General features: G+C 44.5%; 1 protein-coding gene across 1 annotated transcript in view; it reads right to left on the bottom strand.

Annotated features, from left to right (window-relative positions):
- Nucleotides 1-19,085, bottom strand: part of si:dkey-191g9.5 (rap1 GTPase-GDP dissociation stimulator 1) — a 34,528-nt gene extending 15,443 nt beyond the window's left edge. The window contains exons 1-6 of the mRNA XM_056292211.1: nucleotides 19,073-19,085; nucleotides 10,583-10,687; nucleotides 3,791-3,913; nucleotides 2,615-2,740; nucleotides 2,048-2,176; nucleotides 895-1,020 (exon numbers count right to left, since the gene is read on the bottom strand). Coding sequence (XP_056148186.1) covers nucleotides 895-1,020; nucleotides 2,048-2,176; nucleotides 2,615-2,740; nucleotides 3,791-3,913; nucleotides 10,583-10,687; nucleotides 19,073-19,085 — 622 coding nt within the window. The remainder of the gene's footprint in view (nucleotides 1-894; nucleotides 1,021-2,047; nucleotides 2,177-2,614; nucleotides 2,741-3,790; nucleotides 3,914-10,582; nucleotides 10,688-19,072) is intronic.
- Nucleotides 19,086-20,205: the final 1,120 nt, after the last annotated feature.

Here is a 20,205-nt window from a genome sequence, read left to right as displayed (position 1 = left end):
TTAATGTGTTCATTTAAAATTTGATCTTTACAATAATCAGAATAATGTTTGGAATTCCACAAGGCTCCATCCTAGGTCCACTCTTATTTAACCTTCATGTGCTCTTACTCATATGTGATTCAGAAACAAAATATACAAAACTACAACTATGCCAGTGATATACAGCTGTAATACTCTCTCTCTCTCCTGGAGATGTTATTGCTGTAGAAATAATAATTATCATCATCAGTTCCGTAAGCTATGGATGTCATAGGAACACAGCTGAGCCATCATTGTGTTTCAGTAGGGGGAGTACCTGGTGGTCCCTATATCCTCTCCAGGTATGGATGGCCATTGGTTCACAGAGGAACTCATCCGCCCTTTGACAGGTTTTGTTTTTAGTCCTGCTGGGCGTCCACACACCCTCCTCACAACAACCAAGGGTTGAAGTGGGGGTGCCGGTTTAGTCACCGACGACCCAACGGTTGCAGTTTAATGTCATACCCAGGACAAATAAATGTATAAATAAAATGTATTGTAAATAAAATGCAGTGTTGGTATTAATGTCCGCTTAATGAGAAAATTGAATGTATGGATGTGACATAACTTTTCACAATTTAACTCTGAAGTAAAACTTCAGATGAAAACATATTATTCTATGTAATAAGACAATCACACAAAAAGTGGAGAAAGAATTTATCAGTTCTTCCTTTTTCTATCTTTTACACCGACAACCGTCTTTTACCTTATCATGCACATGGCTCCTTAATAAAAGTCTGACAGAGTGAAATTATAACCTCCATCATGTGACCAGTATTCTGTTCCTGCCAGCATCTTTTTTTTTTGCAGTCTACGTTCATAATAAAACCCTGACTACGTTTAACTTCCTTCCTTAAACAGAACACCTTGTCTTACCACTCTCCCCCAGTGATCCCAGTATTTCCAGTATGACATGTCTACGTTCTGCATCCGGTGCCCGTTTCAGCTGGAAGATCAGTATTTCTGCTACACCCAGGTCTGCAAGGGCATCCCGTGCTGAATCTGAAAGGATGTAGATCTATTATTATAGGCAGTATTGGAGTATGGTAAGTGGGTGGGTTCAAGAATATCTGCTGGGAGGTGCAGAGAACTTGGGATGTACTTTCCAGTCAATGAGGCTCATCTGGGACCAGTTATTTTGGCTCTTTACCCAAGTCTCTCAGTGCTTTGCGCTGCAGAGGTTATTAACATGTAGACTCTGGAGATAAAAGACCTCTTTCACAAACATGGCTGACGTACTTCCTCTTCATATTAGCAGGGTAAAGATTGGTTCTCCCCATCGCTAAAAAGCCAACTTTCTGTCACCTTCATATTGTAGATTTTGTACACAGGACCACCACTGGACTCAGCTTTACAAAGGTGTTTGTGGGAAAACTCAACACGAGCATCAGACATGTTTCAACAAGTCCAATTTGACTCAATTATCTAAACCACATATGCAAGTTAAAGTTATGATGTGAAATGTCCAGTATGATCAATGGTGGATGACATTGCTGATCTACTTCCTGGTTCAACCTGCAGAAAGTAGCAGCCTATACTTACCATAGGTAACCATCCATAAACTAGCCGGCCAGCACAATAGAGAAGTCATAGATAATGGACAGTTGTGGACACAGTTGGACTGACACACTACGGGGGTTTGTTGTTTAAAGGACATGTTTAAGACTTGTGTTCAGCTGTCCCATAAGACACTGTTGTAATGTTAAGTCCAGTGGTGGTCCTGCGTCCAAAATCCACAAAATGAAGCCAGTGAGTAAAATGACATCATAACTGACAGGGACGATGGTAAAAACAACAAAAATAAGACCCAGATTATATATATATATATATACTATATATATATTAAAAAAACAAACAAACAGAATTATCCTTTAAGCCAGTGTTTGAGGCCATTTTCAGTTATTTTCTTTACAGGGAAGAAATCTCTTTTTCTAAACACTGTGTCAGTTGTTCTTGCTTCTTGTTGTGTTCAGCAGTGTCAGTATTATTTTAAATGAAGCTGACACAAGAGAAACAGGTTGATAATCACCCATGTCAGCCAGATTGCACAGAGCCAGCAGACACACATTGACCAGTGGGTCGTTCTCCGGGTATTCCTTCATGATGGACACCAGTCTGGGAATCACACCGCCCTGCACCAGCCGGTCCTGTTGAGCCGCTAGGGAGAGAGAGAGGCGGGGGGGGGGGGGGGGTTGAGTCAGGGTTTTGCTAGGAGAATAGTTAGTGATGAACATATCTCGATAGATAGATAGATAGATAACCATAAATAATGGGACTGCTGGATGTAGGTGTGCTAAAGAACTAGCATTGACAGTACTATTGACATAATGCTGGCTCTGTCTGTGTCTGTCAATGCTGACAGGTGTGCTGCTACATCTCTATAACTAAATCAAACAGACCCTTTAACTCGTACGTTAATAATTGTATTACCTGCAGTTGTGTTTATCCTGCGATGCTAACATTAAAGAGTACCAAGGCCAGCCTGCCATGTTTTTAAACTTTATATGGTTTTTAACCTGTAGTTGTCAGCAAACTCATTAAAATGGTTTGAGTTTACTCTTTAAGTGATGGTGGACTCAGCTTCTGTCAAACTCACAGTTGTCAAAGCAGATGCGGCCAATGGCTCTGCCGGTGTTGAGCAGAATCTCCTGGTTGTTGCTCTGCAGATGAGGCAGCAGGACGCTCACCAGGCCGGCGTCGATGCAAGACTCCCTCACCGCAGCTAAGACAAACACAGAAACCACATTAGCATGACTCTGAGAGGAGAAATGATGTGTTTTTCACATGACGCACTAACTAGAAATTACAACAGGGATATAAACTGTGTATGTACACTACCTATAAAACGTTTTCAACTCCTTTGGAATTTTTTCATGTTTATTTTGATTTACAATATTGAACTACAGTGTGTTTGAATAGGTTTTGTGTAATTAGCAATGCATGGTTGATACCAGGTTAAAATGAAGTATCGGAGATTTTATCCAAGACTAAAATCTGATACCAAAAGCTATGAGTAATGTCATAAATAAAATTAAAATGGTTTGATTGACTGCATTTTTTTTTGTACATGGAAGCTGTATTTCTTTAATGGTGGAAAAAACAGATTCAATCTCATTTATTTTGTCCCTACTAATGGTCTAAATCTGAGCTATTCAACAAAAGTAATGGATTTGTGGGGCGTCTGGGTGGCATGGCATTCTATTCCATTGTCTGCCAGCATGGGGATCATCAGTTCGAGTCCCCATGTTGCCTCCGGCTTGATCAGGTGTCCCTACAGTCACAATTGGCCGTGTCTGCGGATGGGAAGCCAGATGTGGGTATGTGTCCTGGTCGCTGCACTAGCGCCTCCTCTGGTCAGTCAGGGCACCTGTTCAGGGGAGAGGGGGAACTGGGGGGAATAGTGTGATCCTCCCATGTGCTACGTCCTCCTGGTGAAACATCCCACTGTCAGGTGAAAAGAAGCAGCTGGCGACTCCACATGTATCAGAGGAGGCATGTGGTAGTCTGCAGCCCTCCCTGGATGGGCAGAGGGGGTGGAGCAACAACCGGGACAGGGGTCTTTTTAACATACTCAACATCTGCTTGAGTAAAATTATGAATGGAAGCAAGCCTGTGTTTGTTTACATTGAAAACTTTGCAGTTCAAGCTTGACTGACATGTTATGATGTTTCAGGACTGAATAAAACAGAAAATTACATCCAAAGGTCACAAGACAGGTTCATTAATTTTTAGACCACAGCCGTCAGTAACAACAACAGAAAGGAGACTGTACCTTCCCTTGCCATCTCTGCCACCACCAGCGTCACCTGGCTGGTCAGGCGACTTTTCTGCCGCAAGGCCTGAGCCAGCGTGGGCAAGATCCCACTTCTGGCTATCTCTACTGCAGCATTCTTTTCTAGAAACAACACACACACACACACACACACACACCACACAGTATGGTCACAATATAAATCTTGTAAAGCAGAAAATATTCTTGGCTTATTTCTTCTGAAGTCTTCTGAAATGAAAGAATAAGTGAATTTTAATGACACACTCCAGAAACAAACCAGCCTTAATGAGGTTAAATAATCCATCCATCCATTATCTGAACCACTTATCCTGCTCTCAGGGTCGCGGGGATGCTGGCGCCTATCCCAGCAGTCATTGAGCGGCAGGCGGGGAGACACCCTGGATGGGCCGCCAGGACATCACACAGGGCTGACATACACACACCCACCCACCCACACACACACATTCATACCTAGGGACAATTTAGTATGGCCGATTCACCTGACCTACATGTCTTTGGACTGTGGGAGGAAACCGGAGCCCCCGGAGGAAACCCACACAGATACAGGGAGAACATGCAAATTCCACAAAGAGGACGACCCAGGATGACCCTCCCCAAGGTTGGACTACCCCGGGGCTCGACCCCAGGACCTTCTTGCTGTGAGGCGACCGCGCTAACCACTGCGCCACCGTGCCGCCCAGGTTAAATAATGCTCTTTCATTTTTTTTCCTGCTCTATCCATTTCTTTCTCAATGTTTCTGAAACAAAAAAAGAGAGAATAAAATGAAAAGAAAGTCTTCTAAAACAATCTGAGTCCAGCTAAACCGAAATAAGAATAAAAGCTTTTTATAGTTTCTTTATTGGGGCCAAATTTTTATTACATGGTGTCAAGAATGAGGATAGTTAATTATATACAGTTTGTAATTGGTTGGTAATAGATAATGTCGGATGTGTGTTATTAAATTCTGTATCCACAACTGGGCAAAGTGGGTGTCTGGAAAGACAGATGAGAACTGAATTTACAATACTAATACAGATTAGCATTAACATTTGTTTTACCTCCACATCGAGGAAGCTACAACCTAAACTGTATTTCTAATGTCAGTTATTTAAGTTTTGTCTCGGTGTTGAACACGGCTGATGTGTGAAAGGTATGATTTTTTTTCTTATTTTGCTGAAGTGGTTAGCCTTAATTTCTTCAGTTTTGGTGGATTTGGCATCAGCTGGTGGTCAAAATGGTTTGTTTTCAACTCTAAATCCCAGACTTCCATTTGAAATGGAGGTGCGCCCTGCACCTGGGGGTTGGTAGTGGGGCTGCGCCTCACGGGCTTGTCCTTTTAGGGACGAGCTTGTGCTCCTCGAGGGCGTGCGAGGCTGTTGCTCTACAGGCTGCTAGCTCCCCTGTGGGCTTGGTGTTTGTCTGGGGTTGTGGTGCTTTGGGTTCCGGTTTCTCTCTTGGTCACGGGGTGTCTGCGTGGCTGCAGGGCCCGTGGGTGGCTTCAGAGCCTTTCTGCTGCCCGGAAGCACTGCAATAAGCCAGGGATCTCAAACACCAGAATTTATGGGGATTAATCCCGTTCACTCACAGATGGACACTTCACATACACTCTTCTAGCATCTCCCTCACAAACTCCCCAGAACACTCTGGAACACATCCATCTTCTTAGTCCTTTCTCCTCTTTTTTCCTTCTTTATCTGTCTTCTCTATCGCTATAACTGCTATCATAAACGGATATCGATAAAATCGATTCAAATATGTTTTGTTGAACACATGTCAGCCTCTGTTTCTATGTCTCTGTCTTATCAGATACATGATGTCCTTTTTCATTTCTGGATTTCCTTATTTCACTTGTGGCGATTGTCCCCTGCTTGGAGAAGTGATGCTGATTGGTTGTTTGGCTGATCAAACATGTCTGATGCCTGACATGTTAGCTGATAAACTCTGTCTCGGACACATTGGCATACAAATTGTGTTGTATGCCAAGCCAGCACAGATTTAAAAAATAAATAAAACCGAGGTGATCTTGAATGCACAAAGCATTTACATGCAGGTCACAATTTCTGACGGTTGCAGATTCTGCTGTAACACCAGCATGATTTGCTTGGCTGTGCACAAGGAGCGAACTGAGAAGACAGTCCATCAACAGCATTTGTATTTTGGAGAAAAGAGACTGATCAACATTGTCATCCGACACGGTAATATTGAACAACATATCAAACATTTCACCACATTAAATATTGGATAATGTTTAGCTTTGTGTTTAGTGCCTATCACTTTCTCTTGTTTATTCAGAATCAGAATCAGGTTTATTGCCCATGTAGGTTTGCACATACAAGGAATTTGACTCTGGTTTCTTGGGTCTCTCAATGTACTTAACATAGAATAACAAAACTACAACACAACAATCTTCAGATATATACAGAAGGATTGACTTATACAGGAGAAATAAGAGGTGATTAAAGTGCAATGGTGCAGAGAATATATCCTCTCATCTCATCTCATCTCATCTCATCTCATCATCAGCCGCTTCTCCGGGGTCGGGTCGCAGTGGCAGCAAGCTAAGTAGGTCACTCCAGACATCCCTCCCCCCAGCAATGCCCTCCAGCTCCTGCTGGGGGATCCCAAGGCGTTCCCAGGCCAGATTGGACATGTAGTCCTTCCAGCGAGTTCTGGGTCTACCCCAGGGTCTCCTCCCAGTTGGACGTGCCAGAAAACCTCCAAAGGAAGGCACCCAAGAGGCATCCGAATCAAATGCCTGAACCACCTCAACTGCCTCCTTTTGACGTGAAGGAGCAGCGGCTCTACTCCAAGTTCCCTCCGGATGTCCGAGCGCCTTATCTCTAAGACTGAGCCCAGACACCCTACAGAGGAAACTCATTTCAGCCACTTGTATCTGTGATCTCACCCTTTCAGTCACTAACCAAAGCTCATGACCATAGGTGAGGGTTGGAACGAAGACTGACTGGTAAATTGAGAGCTTTGCCTTCCGGCTCAGCTCCCTCTTCACCGTAAAGGTCCGGAACAATGTCCGCATTACTGCTGATGCTGCACTAATCCGCGTGTCAATCTCCTGCTCCATCCTAACCTCACTTATGAACAAGACCCCGAGATAATTGAACTCCTTCACTTGAGGCAACAAGTCATCCCCAACCTGGAGGGAGCAATCCACCATTTTCCGGTAGAGAACCATATATATATATATATATATATATATATATATATATATATATAAGAATATATCAGCGATGCTGAAATAGATGTTAGCAGGTTACTTACAAATATGTTGAGGTAGACGGACACGACAGAACGTACCACTATATGTACAATGTACAGTACAGTATATAATGGTTAGATTTATTTGACAGTCTTAAGGCTTCATTTGAATGACAGCCCAGTAAAAGAAACTCATTTTATATCTGATTATTTTGGGGTAAAGTGCTCTGTAGCGCCTGCCAGAGGGGAGGAGTTGGAACAGGTTGTGACCAGGGTGTGATGGGTCTGGAGTGATGTTGCCTGTCCGTTTCCTGAGTCTGGAGAAGTATAAGTCCTGAATGGAGGCCAGGTTGGCACCAATCATTTTCTCTGCAGACCTGATGATCTGTTGAAGATCAATATGAAAATGGGGGCCAGCTGGTCAGGACAGACTTTCAGACAGGACGGTGACACGCTATCCAGGCCCAGTGCCTTCCTGGTCTTCTGTCTCTGGAACAGCTGGCACACATCCTCAACAGAGATCCTGACTGCGGGTGGGGGAGAGTGGGGAGGGGAGAGTGGCTGGCAGGGGGTGCAGTTGATTGTGTATTGTTGTGTATTGTGGCTGGAGAGGGTGAGGGTGTGAATGTTTACTTTTCAAACCTGCAGTAAAACCCATTTAGGTCATCAGCCAGTTGATGGTTCCCTGCAGTGTGGGGGGATGGTCTCCTGTAGTTGAGAATGTCTTTCAATCCTCTCCAGACTGATGCTGGGTCGTTGGCATAAAACCTGTTTCAACTTTTCAGAGTAGCACCTTTTTACCAATCTGATCTCCTTTGCGAGTGTATTTCTGGCTTTGTTATACTGGATCCTATCTCCACTCCTGTAGGCTTCCTCTTTGGCCTGACAAAGCTGCCTGAGTTTAGCTGAGAACCAGGGCTTATTGTTGTTGAAGGTACAGAAGGTTTTGGTGGGCATACACGTCCTCACCAAAACTGACGTAAGATGTCACAGTGTCAGTAAGTTCATCCAGGTCTGTAGATGCGGCCTCAAAAACACTGCAGTCAGTGCAGTTGAGGCAGGCCTGGAGCTCCCGTTTTGACTCATTGGTCCATTTACTCACAGTTTTAACCACAGGCTTTGCAGATTTTATTTTCTGTCTGTAGGTTGGGATAAGATGAATCAGACAGTGATCAGAGAGGCCCAGGGCTGCACGGGGGACAGAGCGATAGGCGTCCTTTAATATTGTGTACCAATGATCCAGAGTGATTTTGTCCCTGGTGGGACATTTAACATGCTGTCTGTATTTTGGCAGTGCGTGGCTGAGGTTTGCTCTGTTAAAATCCCCAAGGATGATGAGAAGGGAGTCTGGGTCTGGATATTTGCACTCCATGTTCGTAATTTGATCAGCCAGGTGTTTTAACGCCTCTTTACCACAGGCCTGGGGTGAGATATAGACACCAACCAGAATAAATGATGAAAATTCCTGTGGTGAACAGAATGGTTTACAGTCAGTGAAAAATGTCTCTAAATGTGGGCTGCATGATTTCTTCAACACTGGGACATCCATACACCAACCTTCACTTATGTAGAAACATATGCTGCCACCCCATTTTTTCCCGGCATCTCTGTATCGCGGTCCGCCCGGAGGAGTTGGAACTGCGGCAGATGAATTGTACTGTCCGTGATAAACAAAAACATAAAAACAAGAGAGCGCAGAACCGAATCTACCATCCACGGTGTTTCGTTCTGTTCCGTTCTCTACTTAACCCTACAGAATGGACGGTTAAAGCTTAACTTGCTTACTTGTTACTTTATTAACATAAATCCTTCAGTCATACAGTTCCGTTACTTTCATCCCTAGCCAGCATCACTCGGGGTCTGTGTCACACTCTAATTGCTCCCCAGAATCACAAACTAGGAATAACAATCCTATTGTTGCACATGGCACCATCTTGATGATGATATTTGACATGCAAGTTCCTCCTCCTCCTTTTTCTTCTTTTTTCTTCCTTTTCTTTTTCTTCTTTTTTTTCTTCTTTTCCTTTTGTGGCAGACTCAGCACATTTCCTGTGTGGGCTCCATTACATTTGAATGCTTGGAAAGGAATGTCGGACCCCGCTGACACCAATTGAAAATAATATAAAGAGGAACAGGGCGCCGCAGTGGTTAGCGTGGTCGCCTCACAGCAAGAAGGTCCTGGGTTCAAACCCCGGGGTTGTCCAGCCTTGGGGGGCGGGGCAAACCAGGGCATCCGATGTAAAATTTTGACAAATCAGTATGGGGATTGACAAAACCATACTGGATCAGTCGAGGCCCGGGTTAACAACGGCCGCCATTGGTGCTGTACCCTCACAGGGTACCGATGGAAACAATAAAATTTGCTGTGGTGACCCCTGAGAAACAGGGAACAAGCCGAAAGAAGAAGATTGTTAAAATTTGTTATATGAGGAAGTGCCCTTTAAGACTGCCACGTAGCTGTGGGTGGGCCTTGGTGGGCCTGGCCCCACCCACTTATCACCCAGGCCCACCCAATCAGAAGACTTCCTTTTTTTTCTTTTTTCTTTTTTCTTTTTTTTGATGGATCATCCAGTGAACGGCAGGTCATCCTCTGTGTGGAGTTTGCATGTTCTCTCCGTGCCTGCGTGGGTTTCTTCCAGGTGCTCCGATTTCCTCCAACAGTCCGAAGACATGTAGGTCAGGTGAATAGGTCATACTAAATTGTCCTTAGGTGTGAGTGTGTTGGCCCTGTCATGAACTGGCGGCCTGCCCAGGGCGTCTCCCGCCTGCCACTCAATGAATGCTGGGATAGGCTCCAGCATCCCGCAACCCGACTTCGGATAAGTGGCTTCGATAATGGAATGGATGGATAAGGAGGAGCAAACACAGAATGCTGTTCCAATGAAAGGCAGTTCCTGTGAAAATGCCTGTGGGAAAAGGTATCAATTAAGACATTCTTTAGCACAAAAAATTAGAGATAACCACTGTAAGGAATGAACAATGAAATAGCATGGCCAAACCAGGGTGAAGAAAATAGCGTAAAGTTGAGAAAACAAAGACAGCAAAGTGATCTGAAGCTGATTAAATCAGACTGGGATTAAACTTGCCCTCTGACTACATCTTACAGTGTGTCAGCAACTGTGACTTAGCATGGAAGAAAGAACAATGTTGAGGTCAAATGTTGAATGTGTTGACAAGAAATTTCCATTTCTATTCTATTCCTTTATGTTGATGACAGCTACGTATCGTTGACACTATGAGACAGATGACGGACAGATCACCTCGCAGTGACAGTAATGCTTCAGTTGTCACATTGACTCTGAATTTGTCTTTTTACAACCATGTGGGAGAAAAAAACCCAAATGAGTCCTTACAGGAAAATAAGATACAGCAGCCTGGATTGATGACTGGCGGGCACTGTGTGATCTTCATGGGAAAATGCATTTGAAGTACAAGTGATCAATTTATTCTTCCCGTGAGCCTCAACGGTAAACAGAGAGAACGACACTCTTCCTTCTTTGTGCACAAAGTCTCAATTTCCAGCTTTGAACTATTGGTGTGTACTGATTGTTTGTGTGTGTTCGGCAGGTATGACTTACCCTTCTCCAGCAGTGCATTCAGCAGGATGTCCAGATGAGGCTTCAGCTCCTCCTCAATCAGTTCTGTGCTCACGCTAATGGCCTTCAAGGCCTCACTCAGAGAGTCTGCAGCATGTACACACACACACACACACACACACACACACACACACACATACAATGCAAACATAAACAAAGATGACAAATATCAAGATGCATTCACCCAAAAAAATAACAATATTATATTTCAAAATAGTGGTTTCGCTGTCTTCCTCTCACACCAACATACGCACATACACTCTTTACCATACAAGTATAGTACTGGCCAGCGATACTCACTCATGTGACATGGAAAGCTATGCATAAATATTTGTGGTCTTTCTAACCACATCACCAAAAAAATACAAATTTATTAAGGTAATGCCTCGAGGAATAGTTCTTTCGTATGACGCGGTCTTGATCCACAGTGAAAGGGAGGGAAAGTGACAACCACCATAGGGACACTCCCTCACTTTCCCTCCATATTACTGTGTGTTTTAAAGGTGATTTGATAGAATCTGGCAAGGACGGCTGGTGTAAATGGGCTTACAGGGCTAACCCCTCCCTATCTTTTACAACAAAGATGAGAAAATTATTGTTAAAAAACAAGAGAACAGATATTTCTTAATTTTTGATGGAACCTAGAATAGCAACAGCACCAAATAGTCACAAGAAAACACAAGGTATATCTAAATGATCTTATTTTTCACAGCCCAAACACAGGAGCATCAGCTTCCATTCATCTTCTTAGTAAGTCGGTGACAGGTGTCGTGACACAACCCCTCGATTGGCTGATCTTCTGGGTTAAATTCATTCAGTCCTCAGGCCGCTGACTTTTGACCAATGACAGAGGACGTACAGCGTAATGGTGCGTACGGCGAGGCGCTACGTGTGTGAGCGCGGGTGTTAGCACGGAGGAGGTGGATTATTGACTTTATCATCCATTTTCTTCGATGTCTTTGGAGGAAAGTTGAAAGTGAAGAGACTGAGGACACGTCGTCCTAACGACGTTTGAATAGCACAACAGGACAAATGACAAAATAGTGAGTTTGTGTTACTTGGTTTCAACGAAAGGACCGGCTGGCGGCAAGTGTAGCTAAGAATTCACTATTTTGTTCCCCATGCTCGCTTTTTGGAGGAGACACGGCTTGGAGCCGACAACGAATTTTAGATTTTAAACAGTTATATGACAAAATAAGGAAACGTGTGTGTGTGTGTGTGTGTGTGTGAGAGAGAGAGAGAGAAAGTTTTGGCATCAGACCATCCTTGTGGGTACTTCTCTATAGTGTTGCTGTAGAGCACTTGTTATAATAAGGTATATAGTGTCGCTGCTGTAACTTGGGGATGTGACGCTGCTGTTGCTGCAGCGTGAAATATTGATGGGTATAATGCAGTTGTTAACCCACCCACCCAATATTACCACCAGCCGTCACTGCAATCTGGTTTCAGATTTTGCTGAATCGACCATACCCGCTCCTTCAGCTTGTCACATTTAAACCTGTTACCTTTAAACGCAGTTACAAGGTAGTATGGTAGTATATATAATGCAGCCATGATTGAGTCGAGTCTGCTGAGTGTGTGTGTGTGTGTGTGTATAGGGGATTAGGCCTGAGATTTTTATTGATGTTGGCGTTTTCCGACTGCAAATAATACACTTTGACAACTCCGTTACTATCAGCACACGCTAGCATGCATTCTCTCTCTCTTTCAGTTGTTGTCCACATAGGCTACACCGACATCAATCTAGTGGTCCATTTCACACATAGCATCATTTACTAAACCACATGAAGCAGTCGGTTGTGTGTGTGTGTGTGTGTGTGGGGGGGGTGGAGGCAGGACGCTGAATAAACTGTTGGTGCTGGGCTAAACTCAAAAAATCATCAGTGAAGGAAAATGTCAACTTGAGAACCACAATAACCTGCCAGTACACACACACACACACACACACACACACACACACACACACACACACACACACACACACACACACACACACACACAGTAGCCTGATATCCTCTATGCTAACTGCTGACAAGTTAGCACATTGGCTCAGAACATGGATTAATACATTAGCATGTGGTTTGAACTGAGCTTTAGAGTGAATTCTACAGGGACTTTGACTTCATATCCAGTGTTTGGATGAATTCCAATCTGATGTTTACATGTAGATAAATACAGGGACGGCTGGTATAAATGGCCTAACAAGACTTATACATTAAAGATGAGAAAATTATTGTTAAAAAACCTTAGAACAGATTGTTTTCAATTTTGGGGGAACCTTGAGCAGCAAACAGCACCAAATATTCACAAGAAAAACACAGTGACAGGAAATATATAAATAGTCTTATTTTTTACAGCCCTAACAACAGGAGCATCAGCTTCAACAACAGTAACTTAGTTTTATATACCGCCTTTCAAGGAACCCAAGGATGCTTTACAGTGGATAAGGAAAAAAAGAGATTAAAAGAAACATCAAAAGACTACAGACCATAGGTCTTAGTAAAACGGTAGGTTTTCAGCAGTCTTTTAAAATTGTCCAAAGAAGCAGTGTTGCAGATCTCTGCTGGAATAGAGTTCCAAAGGGTGGGGGCTGCCACACTAAAGACTCTATCCCCAGAAGTCTGCAGGCTGGTGTGGGGGATGGAAAGCAGGCCCGTGTCTGCAGACCGCAAATTGCGGGATGGAATATAGGGATTGAGGAGGTCTGATAGGTACTGGGAGGTATGGGCATGTAGGGATTTATAGGTGAGGAGGAGGATTTTATAAGAAATGTGGGATTTGACCAGGAGACAGTGAAGGTGGACAAGGGTGGGAGTGATGTGTTGCCAGGGCTTGGTGCGAGTGAGCACCCTGGCAGCTGAATTCTGCACATACTGAAGCCTGTCTAGGGCTTTGCTAGGTACCCCAGACAGGACTCAATTGCAATAATCCAGACGGAAGGTGATGAAGACATGGATGAGGGTCTCTGCCATGGAGTCTGAGAGTAATGGCCAGAGTCTGGAGATGTTTTTGAGGTGAAAGAAAACAGATTTGGTGACAGATTTGATGTGTGACTGGAAGGAGAGGGGGGAGTCCAGAATGACACCAAGGTTGCGGACTTCTGGGGATGGGCACATGGAGCAGCCATCCACGTCAAGGAGAAGATATCCAACCTTCTGGAGCAGCGCCTTGGAAGCCACAATCATGAGCTCAGTCTTATTGGTATTTAGCTTGAGTAGATTTGATGACATCCAGATTTTTATTTGGTGGAGGCAGTTAACAAGGGATTGTGGGGAGAGCTGAGAGGATGGTCTAATGCTGAGATAAAGCTGCATGTCATCAGCATAGCAATGGAAACTTAAAACCGTGGTGGTGGATGATCTGACCAAGGGGGAGCATGTAGATGGTAAAGAGGAGGGGTCCAAGCACGGAGCCTTGTGGCATTCCTTGGTTGACTGGGGCTAGGGTGGAACTGTAGTCTCTGATGGTAACAAACTGTTTCCTGTTGGTGAGATATGACTGGAACCAGGAGAGAGCTACACCAGTGAGGCCTAGGTATTCAGATAAGTGGTTGAGGAGAATGGTGTGGGAAACAGTGTCAAAGGCTGCAGAGAGGTCCAGGAGGATGAGAATACTGATATGGCCAGAATCAGCAGCAATGAGAAAGAAGGTCATTGGTGATTTTGATAAGGGCAGTCTCTGTACTGTGGTGTGCTCTGAAGCCAGACCAGATTGGAGGGGTTCATAGAGCTTATGGTTGGACATGTGCTGATGGAGTTAGGTAGCAACTACTCTTTCCAGGATTTTACTGAGAAATGGAAGGTTGGAGATCAGCTGGTAGCTAGTGAGGTCATCTGGGTCCAGGCCTAGCTTCTTGAGGATGGGGATGAGTGCAGCCATTTTGAAACAGGAGGGCACCGTGCCAGATTTCAAAGAAGAGTTGATAATGTCCACAATTATGGGGCACAGAGTAGGTAAACATGCCTTGACCAGGACGGTGGGCATGGGGTCCAGGGAAGAGGTGGAGGCCTTGGCCATGGTGACCAACTTAGCAACTTGAGGAGCATTCACAGGGGGGAAAGAGGAGAGGCAGCACTTATAGGCACACAGCAGGGGGAGCAAAATCCTGCAAGTGAGGTGCATGTGGGGGGGGCAGATACCAGAAGCTGCTGGTGGATAGAATCCACTTTGGCCTGGAAGACATCCAGGAACTTGGTGCAGAGGTCAGGGGCACCTAAAGGGTGGGGGAGGGGGGGCATCAGGGGGCGAAGTAGTTGGTTGGTGGCGGAAAACAGCATTCTGGGGTGATTTTGCTGGTTGGCAATGATAGTGGAGTAGTAATGCATTTTGGCCTGGGAGAGAGCTACTTTATAGGTCTTGACGTGATCTTTAAAGGCCTCGAGGTGGACAGTGAGGCCAAATCTTTTATAGAGCCTCTCCAGTCGACGACCAGTGGCCTTCATGATGCAGAGTTCGTAGGAAGGATGAGAGAAGGAGACAGACCGGGTTTGAGGGGGGCAAGAAAGTCAAGGCTGAGGAATAAGGTTGTGTTGTAGTGGGCTACCAGGCCATCCATCATAGTGTCAGGGGGATCTGAGGTTAGATTAGACACCATCATGTTGGTCAGGGCTGGTGCACTCACTGTCTTGATGTTCCGGAACATGATGGTATGTATTTGTGTGCTGCCTGGGCAGGGGGACAGGAACAGCAAAGTAGACGGCATGATGGTCCGATACCGCAAGGTTCAGGCACTTCAAATGGAAGGGAGTTGTACCAGTAGAGCACACCAGATTCAGAGTGTGACCTTCGGCATGGGTGGGACCTCGAACATGCTGTGTGATGTTAAAGCAGTCCAGTAATGACAGGAATTCAAACGTGCAGCTACTAGAGTCCACATGGATATTGAAATCACCTAACAGGAGTGTAGATGGAGACATAGAGCAGACAAAGGTGAGTAGCTCAGATAGCTCCGCTTCCATTCATCTTCGTATTGAGTGACAGGTGTCGTGTCACAACCCCTTGATTTGCTGATCTTTTGGGCTAAATTCATTCAGTCCTCAGGCTGCTGACTTTTGACTAATGACAACAGACATACGGAGTAACGGTACGTACGATGAGGTGGAGAGAGAGAGAGAGAGAGAGAGAAAAGAGTGTTTTGGCATCAGACCATTCTTGTGGGTACTTCTCTATAGTGCTATAGAGCACTTGCTATAACAAAGTAGTGTCGTTGCTGTAACCTGGTATCTGGGATGCGATGCTGCTGTTGCTGCAGCATGAACTATTGATGGGTATAATGCAATTGTTAACCCACCCACCCAATATCACCACCAGCCTTCACTGGATAAATGTCCAGCTCAGTTTCCCAACACCATCCACTCCACAAAAAACCGAGCAAGAATCAAGATAACTTTACAAGTCCCATCTCATCCAAATTTTGAGAAGCCTTGTTTTGTGAATTAACATTCTGTTTTCTGTTCTGTTGCTCTTGTCTTTTTATATCCTATCTTTTCTCCACTGGATCACATCATCTCCTGCAGAAACAGTCCAGCACCTCCACAGACACATTATCTAAATTTTATCTGTCATGTCAAACTTACAGGATTTATCTAAACATCCCTCATAATATTTGAAAGGCATTTCATTATGGACTTTTGTCAAATAGCTAAGAAAAAAAATCCTATATATGAACATTTATTACATTTGTTTTTTTATAATATGTACAAGCTTGGCCACTTTTAGTATAGCATTTATGATCTTAACTAACCCAACAAGAGACAATTTAGGTCAAGCTAGATAGATATATCGATCGATAGATAGATAGATCTGAATCTTGAGGCATGCTGGATTGTGATAGACACATTCACATACATGGACTGAGGTGAACTACACACAGATATACAGCCACATACATGCATGCATTTCACACACTTGCACTTGACTTGCATTTGCACACACACACACACACACACACACACACACACACACACACACACACACACACACACACACACACACACACACGCAGTATTTGTGAAACGTTGTAGAGTGCTGCAGATTGTAATCACCTGAGCTAATCCCTGGTAAGTAGAGTCAAAATAGAAGCACTTCAGCATGCTATCAACAAAATACACTCCCATCCAAGCAAAGATCTACTCCCTTGTCTCTCTGGTCTGTGTGTGAATGCATGTTTATGTGTGTGTGTGTGTGTGTGTGTGCACGCGCATGTGTTCATGTGCATGTGTAAAGTGTATGCATAGACCCACATGCGCTTGTATTCTTGAATATGCATGTGCATATACAGACGTGCATTAAAAAGTGAGCACTAAATCAGAACACACAGACCGTCCTCTGTCTTTCCATCAGCCACACCCCGTTCTCCTTCTCTTCATTGCTCTACAACATACACATGCACACACGTGCACAAACACATACACACAATAAATTTGCTCAGTTTTATATCTCCCTCTTTCCCTCTCTCTCCACAATCTCTCTTTCATACCACCTCTCCGTCTCCTTCGTTCTTTAAACCTCCCTACGTCGCCTCTCTCGCTTTCTAGTTTCTCTGAAGGTTGCCATTGAGAAGGTCCTCCGTCTGATGACCTGGGCTTGCTCCCCCCCTGTCGGGGTTCAGGGTGTGCAGACTGAGGGGAAAGCTTCAGTCCAGGTATCAAACAAACATCTACACTTTAGACCAGTGGTTCTCGATCAGGTCCTCAGGTACCACCAGAACTGTTGGTTTTAGTTCATTACATCACCTGTTGTTCCAGGTGTAGAACCCACCTGATTGGAGGCTGAATAACTGGAACGACAGATGGATGTAATGAACTAAAATCTGAAGTAATTGTGGTACCTGAGGACCTGAGTGAGAACCAATCAATCAATCAATCAATCAATCAATCAATCAATCAGTCAATCAGTGGTGTAAAATAATAATAATAATGGATTACATTTATATAGCGCTTTTCTAGACACCCAAAGCACTTCACATTGAAGGGGGAAACTCACCTCAACCAACACCAATGTGTAGCACCCACCCGGGTGATGCACGGCAGCCATTTTGTGCCAGAACGCTCACCACACAACACCTCGCAGTGGAGAGGGAGGAATCATTGAGCCAATTACATTGGGGGGATGATTAGGTGGCCAGATGGAGAGAGCCAGGCTGGGAATTTTTCCAGGGCACCGGGGACCCCCTGCTCTTGTGATAAGTGCCATGGGATCTTTAATGACCACAGGACCTCGGTTTAACGTTTCATCCAAAGGACGGCATCTCCTACAGCACAGTGTCTCCGTCACCTCACTGGGGCATTGGGATTTGATATTTGTTGTTTATTAGGACCAGAGGGAAGACTGCTGCCTATTGGCCCATCAACACCACTTACGGCAGCAACTCAGTTTTCCCACAAGGTCTCCCATCCAAGTACTAGCCAAGCCCTTACCTGCTTAGCTTCTGTCATTTGGCAGGACACATGTTGGTATGGCTGCCAGCGACAGGTGTATAAGAGGGAACAGGTAATTTATTTTGTTGTTTGTTGAGTCTATCAGGGGGCTAATCTTCAGAATATGCCAGTCCTCATGCAACACCGTCATCATACGCCCTGAGAAAAACACATCTTGTGCATTTTTGGCATCATGAAAAGAGAAATTGTATGGTGTTGAACCACATCTTCAAGAGGAATGAATAGAATTTATATTTACAGTGAGCATTATGGGTAATTGGTACGAACGTCGTGACCACAAAAGTCTGAAAACCACATCTCTCTCTCTCTCTCTCTCGCTGTCTCTCTCTCTCTCTCTCTCTCTCTCTCGCTGTCTCTCTGTCTCTCTCTGTCTCTCTCCCCTTCATTCCTTTGGCATATCTGATTATAACATCTCCACAATCCTGCCCTAATTAATGTGTTTTAATGTCTCATCTGTCCACCCCCAAACACTACCAGCACACCACATGTGTACTCACACACACACACACACACACACACACACACACACACACACACACACACACACACACACACACACACACACACACACACTAACATATTTAGCTGAAGACACAGTCAAGTGCTGGGATCATGTATTCTTGTTTACACGAGCACATAAGAAAGAACATGACAACGGAGCAACCTGTAAACAAAGCTCTGTGTGTGTCTTGCACACACACAGAGCACACACAGTGATTTTGTGTGTGTGTGTGAAAGACACACAAACACAATCACCTGTCTTTATCTTTACACACACGGAATATGAACACACACAGACACACACACACACACACACACACACACGCACACACACAGAAAACACTGAGCACCGACATAGCAATTAAAAAAAAAACCACACACCTAAATAACAGCAAACACAGGAAACCGTGAGCACGCATGTTCCTGCACACACATGAATGCAAACACAAACACACACACACACACACACACATCCATGCATCCAATATAACCTATTAAAATTGGTTGCTTGTCAGGATTTGTCGCTGCTTACCCACGTCTGCCATGGCTGCAGGTTGGACAGCACTGCTGCGCTCCTGTCTTCCTGTGCCTGTACGCCGGCTGTGTGTGTGTGTGTGTGTGTGTGTGTGTGTGTGTGTGTGTGTGTGTGTGTGTGTGTTTTGATGTGTTTGGCTCCCCTCCTTGGCTCTCTGCTTCAGTCAGCTGAGCAGCCTCTTTCTCTCTCACACATCCTATCTCTCTCTCCTCCCGCTATGCCTCCATTTGTGCTCCCTCTCTCTCTCTCTCTCTCTCTCTCTCTCTCTCTCTCTCTCTCTCTCTCTCTCTCTCTCTCTCTCTCTTTGCTCGTTTTCTCTCTCTCTGGTTTCTGCTCCTGCTTAGCTCTCGCTGGCTTACACACAGCACAATGCTGTCTATATTTCCTATTGGTGCCTATCACTCCCTACATCATCTGTCTGCCCCATATGTCTCTCTCTCTCTCACTCTCTCTCTCTCTCGCTTTCCATCTGTCCCTCCCCCCTTTTTCTCCTACATGCTAACTAGAGGCGTCTTCAGGCCTGCCCTGTGTTCTCGCTCCCCTTCCTAATACGCTCTAAATCCCAAATCCCTCTAAAGCTCATCAGTCGACTATTAGCCTCCGAGAGACGCCGAGGCTGAATTCTAAGCAGAGTTGTCCAGAGTGACTGAGACGCAAGCACAAATTCTCTTTACCACCATGTTTGTCTGTGATGTAATGCTATTTTCTCTGCTTACAGAAGAAGGGACATAGTGAATGGCTGCAGAGCACAGGTCACTGTAAAGCAGTATCTGCTCCCATTCAAGCGAAGATTCAATGAGCAGCTAACAGGAGCGCTACACTGAGAAGTATCAGATCTAGATAGAGGAAAATATTGCTTAAATCTCTCATTCAGAATTCATTTGTGCATATGATCTGGAGATATATTTACATAAATCTATTAAATGCTGTGTGTGAATATTTATAAAACGATAGTCAATTGAAAAATACATTCAAATGCTTAATTGAAAATACAAAGTTAAGTTCCTATTTGGGGCTTTCACAATGTTGAGCCGGTGGTGAGACACATCGTGTTTCTTGTTGTCGGCAGAGCACTCATGTCATCGCAGTACTCCATATAGCCATGGCGATGCATGACATTATGAACTGTA

The sequence above is a fragment of the Lampris incognitus genome, chromosome 13 (genome assembly GCF_029633865.1).
Source record: "Lampris incognitus isolate fLamInc1 chromosome 13, fLamInc1.hap2, whole genome shotgun sequence".
NCBI classification, from domain to species: domain Eukaryota; kingdom Metazoa; phylum Chordata; class Actinopteri; order Lampriformes; family Lampridae; genus Lampris; species Lampris incognitus.
This window is presented reverse-complemented; position numbering and strand designations above follow the sequence as displayed.